The 9028-nt window shown below is 32.6% G+C and overlaps 1 protein-coding gene across 1 annotated transcript; it reads left to right on the top strand.

The window, feature by feature from the left end:
* Positions 1 to 3997: 3997 nt before the first annotated feature.
* LOC122275291 (transcription factor MYB102-like) lies at positions 3998 to 5804 on the top strand. Its single transcript, XM_043084288.1, has 3 exons — positions 3998 to 4415; positions 4538 to 4667; positions 4776 to 5804. Exons 1-3 carry the CDS (start codon positions 4283 to 4285, stop codon positions 5611 to 5613), a joined length of 1101 nt encoding a protein of 366 aa, XP_042940222.1. The 5' UTR covers positions 3998 to 4282; the 3' UTR covers positions 5614 to 5804.
* The last annotated feature ends 3224 nt before the right edge of the window (positions 5805 to 9028 follow it).

The raw sequence follows: 9028 nt of genomic DNA, 5'->3' as shown, positions 1-9028 counted from the left end.
CTGCTGCTAGGCTACTGTCATTGTGAATTTTCTATTTCTAATAAACCAAATGTTATCCTTTGCCAAAACAACACAAATCTGGAACTAGTGAGCTTGTTTGTTCGAGAGATTTAGCTTGGTGGTAGGGTTTTAGATAGTTTCAATCTAGCTCTTAAATCCTAGAGGCCTGAAGGATGATATATCCAGTGGCCAAGGTGATTGTCTCCATAGGAATATTCTTGTGAATGAACAATTTAAAATCAAATGTTTAGTGGTTTCTTCCTCCTATTGACAAATTGGACATATTTTTTTTTGTTTTCAGAAAGTATTATACACTTACTAAGAAGTGTCTTAGTAGGCAATATGTCATTTAGCACTTTCCATGGGAATTACTTAAGACGATCTTGAAGCTTTAAAGGCCAGAGTTTTTTTCATATGTTAGTGGAGTAAACTGTATTTTGATCATTGTGTTGGATGACAATAGCATCGTAAGTTGACTTGACAGAAAAATGGCCAGAGGAATGTTGTGTCCTCTTAGAGTGCCTAGTTGGTTGTGATATTGATGTTCTGTAAGATGTATTTTTTGAATTTCAGTCATTGATTCTTGAGTGGAGAGTGTGTGTAAGACTATTGTGTTCCATCTTCTTGGTTCCTCTAGGATAAGTTCAGAAACTTTCAATTAAAGGTCTTGCCATGTGTCTAATGCTTTTGGTTTAGGAGTGAATCTGTTTATGTTTGGTACCTGTTGGTAGAAGTTGAAGCAGAATGTGTAAGAATTACTACAAAGAGGAGGTTCTCTCACCTAGGGAGAGATGGAGATAACTCATTTTAGAGAGAGAAGGAGTTGGATTCGACTTTATAGATTTCCATTTCTTGTTGTGTCATCCCACTGGAACTGTTACTATTTCTCAAACTATATATTTTAGAATACTTCTCATGGTACTCTTATAGTTGAGGATGAGGAAAATGAGTTCTTGAGCGATTTTCCAATTATAACCTACTACAAAAATGCACCATTTCATGCTATAGTTATCACCACAACAGACAAAATAATGATTTTCTTAACTTACTGGAACGACATTTTGACTACTTTCATAGTAGTTTTTTTCTTGATACTTTATCCATCAAGAAAATCTAAGATTGGACCATAAATTGGGCCCTCTTTCTCACTTTTTTTTAGTATATTTTCTTTTTTTATAGCATTGTTGTGGAAGTGTAATCGAGTTTGTTAGAGCTTATTGCCCTGATCTGCTATGTTAAGTATTGGAAATCTTTGTAAAAGAACTGGAAAAAAAGACTTTCTTTTTTAGATAGAGTTATACATAAAGTCACTTTTATATACTTTTTATGCACTCTACTGATGTGGTTGTCTAAAAATGTTATTTTATATTAACAAAAGTGACGCATCCAATTACATTAGTAGAGTGTACAAATGAGTATGTAAAAGTGATTACACATAAAATTTTTGTTCCACATATAATCAACAACTTTCCCTCCCTTACTTCCTTCAATGTTGTATTAATGGAGTATGGGTCTGCCTATGACTTTTTTCAAACCATGCTTAAGAGGTTGCTAGAATAATGAAATAAGATGAAATTGTTTTAGATGAAAGCTAAAAGTTATATAAATATTGTTAGAATATTATTTTTAATATTATTATTAATTTAGAATTTGAAATTTTTTAATTAGAATTTAAAAAAATTGAATTGAAATTTAAAAAAATATTATATTTTATGTGAATTTTTAAAAAAATTGTAATGATGAAATGATATAATATTAGATAAGTTGAGTATTTCTCAATATAAACTACCTCTAAAGTACTGAATAAGATAAAACTTTTACAAACCCATTGAAATTGACTATTTCAAGAGCCAAATACTAAATATTAAATTTGCCTTATAGAAATATTAATTATATGTATATATAATAGTTCATCATTAATAGGTCCTTAATTGCCTTTAAATTAGTGAAAAAAAAACTAGAAAAAATAATAATCCTTAGTTACCTTTCTGCTCAACTGGAGTTGGTGGCAAAATTTCTAGATGTTCAACATATATATACTACTTTGGTGTATTGATCACAAAAAATAGAAAAAGTAACCAAAAAAAAAGAGTGGGGGAGATCGAAGCCATAACTAATTAATTATCCATTTTTAACTTATAAAAAAAATAATTATCCAATTTTCCTAAGTGCTGTATACCGACCGACAAATTGTAACAGCTAGCAGATCAATCATCAATAGATTTTATCAGAAGTCAATGAACAAATTTTTCTTGACAATAAATCAAATTTCGACTTTTTGTCAAATGTGATGAGAAAGGGATCTACTCTTCAAAACAACATGCTTGGCGGCCAGTACTTATTTACTGTTTCAAGTCAACAACGTTATGCATGCCGTAAAGGACGATTAATAATACTTATTTCTTAACCTTATGCATGGTTGTCCATAATCCAAATCACTTATTCTCCAAATTGATTACTTAATTACCAACTTCTTACTTATAATTATCTAATATCTTATTTTTATTTATTTATTTATATAACTTACTGATACCAAGGATTTTAAGTATAGTCCACTTTTACAATGAAGAATAAATTTACTATGCCGTCCCAAGTTTACCGCTTTAAATTACAACTACTCAAATTAATTTTTTTACTTTATAATGAAGAAAATAGCTTTTAATGTATTGGTATATTTTTTTATTTTTTAAAAATATTTAAATATATATATATATATATATAAAAGAAAAGAAAATTCATTTGTGTTAGACAGCACGCCATCGTTCATTGTTGGGTAGCAGCCTAACACAACTCTACAATGAACCCATATATAGCTCCCGACAATGATACTTACCAAACATGTCCATCAAATATATACATAAGTGTAAATGAGTTTTTTATTTTATTTTATTTTTTAAGTATTTTTTAAATATTTTTTATTATTAAAAACATAAAAAAAATTATAAGTTTATTAATAGTTATTTTCTTCATTATTAAAGAAATATATATTAATAGCAACATTTGATTTATTAGTCATACTAGAAAAAGCCTTATCTTGAAATTGAGGGAGAGCCCCTTCCGCTTATCGCAATCCGCACAATAAATGTTCTCCTATTTTTCGGCAAACACCCAAACCTCTATTATTGGTTCATGCATTAAATGCTAATCTTCAATCCCCTTCTGTTTATACCACGTCTTCTACTACATCCAATATATATATATATATATAACGATTTTGAAATATATATTCCGTACAACCAATTAATGAAATGCTTTCTAATTAAAAAAAAAAAAAAAAGGTTGCTTAAAGCATCAGACTGTGCCGCCCAGTTAATATATATATATAAATATGTTTTTTTAATTTTTTTCATATTTTTTTAAATATTTTTAAAAAATAAAAAAATATATCAATATATTTAAAATTATTTTCTTAATCACTAAATAAAAAAATAAAAATAAAAATAAAAAATTTACCAAATGATATACTTGAGTGGTACAGCTCAGGTGACACACTAGTATTACGCTTGCTTAAATTACCCAGGAGCCGTATTACGAGGATGTAGCACGTGAATGGCTCCTCATAAGATTAATTGAATTTTTTTTTGAATTATTTATTTATATCTTTAAATATTTAAAAATAATTTATAATATTATTAAAAAATATTTTCTTAATTATTAAATAAAATAAATTTTAAATTTTTTTTTTTTAATAGAGATCCACTCTCGGATGCATCCCCTGTGGGACTAGCAATTACCCACGGTATTGATCTTGTACAAATACGCTGTCCAAACACTCTGGCCTCTACACGTGTACACTTTGGCCTCTAGAAGGCTGGCTAGCCAATAAGCCAGCTGATTGAAGCGAACCCAGCTTATAGCGTGGAGCCATGTATCATGACGTTGTTGGTGACAGCTATTATACGAACCCAGAAAGCTAGTACTCATACTCCCCGCCGGAAAAAGATAGACAATTTTCTTCGAGGAGAGAGAGAGAGAGAGAGAGAGAGAGAGAGATCGAGGACACGTTGCCATAGTGATAAATCGCGGACGGCACCGAATCCGTTTGACTTCTCTCATGGTTTCTTACAACCTTTCCTTCCCCTCGCTATTTATACAAGTACGTTTCCATACGGACCCTACATTATTTGCTATCTCTGTTTCCATTTTAGCTCGAAACCTCTCCCTGTTGAACATCTCTGTTTCTCGTTTCAACCAAACGAAACAATATTGCCTCAAAGAAGGCTTAATATATAATTAACTTCTAGAAGACAGAAGCATAGCTCTAGCTGATTACTTTTCAGCCATGGGTAGAGCACCTTGTTGTGACAAAAGCGGCCTCAAGAAAGGGCCCTGGACGCCGGAGGAAGACCAGAAACTCATGGATTATATTCAGAAACATGGGTATGGCAATTGGAGAACGTTACCGAAGAATGCCGGTATGTGACTTGTCTTAAAACTTTCTTTTCTTCGTGATACATATTTTTAAGGTTGTTTATGGACACTACCGCGTAGTAGTATATGCTAATCAGGTTTTCATGTCACTTTTTAAATTGCGTAGGACTTCAAAGGTGCGGAAAGAGCTGCCGTCTTCGATGGACTAACTATCTGAGACCCGATATTAAGAGAGGCAGGTTTTCTTTTGAAGAGGAGGAGACAATTATTCAGCTGCATAGTATACTGGGAAACAAGTAAGAATTTTTCGTCTTCTAGAATACCAAGCTCTAACTATGGGCTTTTTCGGTTTTGTGTCATCCTCAAAACTCTTTTTGCTAATTTGTCTGCCATGTTTGTCATAGGTGGTCTGCCATTGCAGCTCGGTTGCCTGGAAGGACAGACAATGAAATCAAGAACTACTGGAACACACACATTAGAAAGAGGCTCCTACGAATGGGAATTGATCCGGTGACTCACAGTCCACGTCTCGATCTTCTCGACCTCTCCTCAATTCTGAATTCCTCGCTTTACAATCCATCTCAGATGAACGTGTCAAGGGTTCTTGGGGTCCAAACCTTAGTGAATCCAGAACTTTTAAGGCTAGCCACATCTTTTATGTCATCCGGCCACCATGAAAAGCCAAACTTGCTTCTTCAAAATCTTCAAGAAAACCAGCTTTGCAATCCCCAAATACAAAACCAAATTGCACAGCTTGTCCAAGTACCCGAAGAACTTCATGCGCCTATTCAAGAAATTCCATGTTGCACTACAGTGAGTAACCCCTGTGTTTCATTTCCTAGTGAGGCACAAATCATGGAGCCCAATGTAGAGCAGTTCCCATCAAATTTGACCCACTTCAGCTCCTCGAACTCTCAACCAACCGAGTGGCAAAGCAATGGGATGCCTTTAGATTTTACTGAAGACTATGTTTCTATACCAAGTTATTACAATTATGGGTCCGATCGTCAAACTATGATGGATCCTTCTTCTGAATCATCAACTTTCCAGTACTCCAAAAACAGCAACCAGAATTTCAGCTTCGCGTCAGTTTTCTCGACTCCTTCATCGAGCCCAAAACCATTGAATTCAAATTCAACATATGTCAATGGGAACAGTACTGAAGATGAGAGGGAGAGCTATTGCAGCAACATGTTGAAATTTGAAATCACAGATATCTTGGATGTTAATGATTTTGTGTAATGTCAAAAACTGCAGATTGGAAAAGTCTTTTATATTTTCTGGGATGTGAACTCATGATGGAATCAATGATACGTGAAAAACGTTTCCCAATAATTAATTAGTACCATATTGTTAATCTTACTGTATCAGGAATTAGCAAGATCTACTTTTTGATGTTTATTGAATCATATGTTTCCCTTTTCGATATGCCATTGTACTCGCTTTTTCCCTCGGTTTTTGCAATCATATTCTGATTATATTATTAAGAAAAACCCTCAGCCTAGTATTGAACTTATCAACTTAAGTCAAATGCATGATGCATGGGCAGACAAACACGAGAGGCACAGAAAATAAAAAAGACAGACAAGCACGAGTAGATTATATATATATATATATATATATATATATGTATGTATGTATGTATGTATTTGTGTGTGTCCATAATATGTTCTCCAAAAAATCACACCACTAATTTAAAGGTGAAATATTTTTTCTCTTTTTTAGAAATAAGTTTTACATAAATATTCACAAGAATTATATCTTCTAAAATTTTAATAATTTTCAATATGGTAACTCCTCCTTCTGCCTATCCCCAAGGAGGTATTTTGTCTAAAAGGAGATAGAAACAAGACAATCCAAAAAACAATGGTATACAACATCAACAAGGTAGATAATGATCATATATAAATTAATGAAGTACTGATCAGACTGGTTTATGATTTCTTGTACTAAATCATAGTTTGAAAGAATAGACTGGTTTCGATGATCCCCGACAGTGAGACTAAGAGCCCGGCGATATGGCCGGAGAAGGCAGCCGGAGAAACTGGGAGAGACACCTGTCCATGCCACCTGTGAGGACAACTGTCTTATCACGTACTAAAAAAGTAATATTTTGCATGGGGATTATTGGTAATGGAGACTTTGACTAAAAGGAGTGGAGGGTACGTGTCGGGGTTCAAGCGGCGACTCAAAAGAGTGGGGACCACAGATAAAAGAAAAGGGTGGGGTTTTGCTTTATTGAAAAATCATGGCGTGGATCTTGTGCTGCTTGTGTCTCTTTTATCCTTATCATTAATTGCTCCAGTGTCAAACCTCCAGCAGGACCTAAAAATATTAATTGCGTCAGCATTGGGGACACGTGGGCTTAATAATATTATTTCTTGATAAGCATTAATCAGATGACAATCATTGCGTGAAAGTACACTGTAGAATTGTAAAGGTTTGGGCACGAAATTGAGACTCTGAGCAGGTTCCCTTTCGTGGATTTTAAAATTGTCTTTGCAATGTTTGAAATTTGTGGCCATTTGCTGCTCCTTCGATTCCTCAATCGAGGATGTTTGTCCTGCAAAGACAATAATTCAAATCAATAATTTTACTTATTATTTCTGTATATTATATATATTTTTTATTTTATTTTTATAATAACTATATAATATATAAATAAATAATAAGTGGAAGAATTGAATTAATTTAATCAAAATAAAATTCAAAAAATTTTTAAATATAAAAAATCTATTATATAGGATGATGAGTAACATTTTTTAAATACTTATTTCGTTTGGAAATTATTACAAAGATAAAAGCTCCTGGACTCAACCCGCCCTGATTTGTTATAGAATAGCGAGTCTGAATTAACTGAAAAATATTAGGAGTAATTAGTATAAATAAATATATGGTTAACTTAATTAAAATTAGAGTTGCAATATCAAAATAATTTTGTTTAGATTCATAAAGAATTGGCACAAATTAAGGAATTAACTAGAATTAATAAAAAAATACCAAGGGGCCGAAAATTCTGAGACTAGTTTTTACTATTTTATACAACTATTCACTACTATTCAATATTAATTTATCATTATTCTTTGATTACGTTTTCACTATCATTCATAAAAATATGAAATTGTCTTACTACTCAAACCCAATCTAAAGTTTTTACCTTTTGCAATCTCAACATAATTAATGTTAGAAAGAGATTCCAAAATCATTCTCCCCTTTTGTGGTCTTCTTCCGCTGATCGATCCTTATTACAGGGAGATTACTCATATTAGTTGTTGGATTTGACTTTAAATTACTGAAAAAGTGTTGATCTGTCAAAATATTTTAAAATTATATTTTAAAAAAATAAAAGTAAATAAGATTTTTCTGAATTAGTCAAACTGATGGAATAGGGATTTATTATAAAATTAATTAATAAGGACAACGAAAGTACTTGTCCTTTTTTGTTGACTTTAGTTCAAATTGCCAGATTAAAATATGCAAGCTTTTATGTTTTTATATAAGTTAGGTACTGCATATATATATATATATATATATATAAAGGCATAAAAGGTTTTGCGGTTATATATATAAAAATCTGCAGTACTGAAATTAGGTGAAAATTATATTTCAAGTTTTCAACCCAAAATTATCTATCAATCTAACTGGCTACTTAACTGCATGGGCGGGCAGACTTCAGGGTTACTTATCTCTTTTCAACTCGTGCTCTTTTTCCCTCACAATATTATCAAGATTAAGTCTTCATTGCCACACTGTGTACACATGTAAGTGGCTGAAATGAAGCTTGAAATGAATACAGTTTACAATCGCAAATTCGCATGCTTGAGATAATCGTTTCTGATTTGTCTGCTTCCTTTCTAGTTTCAAACTTTTCTGGCATATATAATCCTCAATTATATCACGTAAATGTGCCATGGCGGCAGGCCGTGAGTAAAGTACTAGTGATCTCGTGCATGCCGCCAAACAGACCAGCTAATAATACAAACAGAAAGAAGTGAGAAGTCGGTTGCAATATTCCATGCAGCTCGATCGAGGTTAATCAAATAATGAAGTTCCTGGACGTATATAAAATTTGTGACAGCTCGATCGAGAGATCGATGAGCTTTTTTGACTAGTCCATGGAAGTTTGGCCGTAAATATTGCGTGCTCGATCAATCTTCACGCGGGGAAACAGAATCGTTTGTCTTGGGAATGCGTTCTCCACACGTCTCTATTACTAATAACACGACAAATTTAATTCATTGCACATTTGAATCGTGGCCGTATTTAAGGATACGTATGCCATTTTTTACAGCATCCACGTTTTTACTTACCATTTTGGCAGAACTTGACAATGCGACTAATTAATCGTGATGATGATCAGTCGCTTAATTGATCGAGCTAACTTTTAATTTGATCTTCATTTCCGAATGAAAATCTCCAAACATGATCAGGTTCATGATGATCATGACGTGCGATTCTATTAATTAAAGATTTTAGAAATGAGTTCTTCATTGTTTTTAGAAAAGATACATACTTCGTGAGATATAAAGTCATAGTGCCAAACAATAATTTCCTCTTCTATATATAAACCACCGTATATAATGTTGATTTTTTATAATTGTGTTCTTGGAGATCATCGGTATGTTGGTGAGATGTTCTTCAATGGTATTATTGGGTT

The sequence above is a fragment of the Carya illinoinensis genome, chromosome 9, assembly GCF_018687715.1.
Source record: "Carya illinoinensis cultivar Pawnee chromosome 9, C.illinoinensisPawnee_v1, whole genome shotgun sequence".
NCBI classification, from domain to species: domain Eukaryota; kingdom Viridiplantae; phylum Streptophyta; class Magnoliopsida; order Fagales; family Juglandaceae; genus Carya; species Carya illinoinensis.
The sequence above is the reverse complement of the archived record's forward strand: the minus strand, read 5'-3'. Positions and strand labels throughout refer to the sequence as shown.

What these genes read in the sequence shown, in the direction of transcription:
- LOC122275291 (XM_043084288.1), top strand. Translation starts at nt 4,283, where the DNA reads ATGGGTAGAGCACCTTGTTGTGACAAAAGCGGCCTCAAGAAAGGGCCC. An exon ending in AACGTTACCGAAGAATGCCG is followed by an intron (nt 4,416 to 4,537) that starts GTATGTGACTTG and finishes TAAATTGCGTAG; the next exon opens with GACTTCAAAGGTGCGGAAAG. An exon ending in CATAGTATACTGGGAAACAA is followed by an intron (nt 4,668 to 4,775) that starts GTAAGAATTTTT and finishes TGTTTGTCATAG; the next exon opens with GTGGTCTGCCATTGCAGCTC.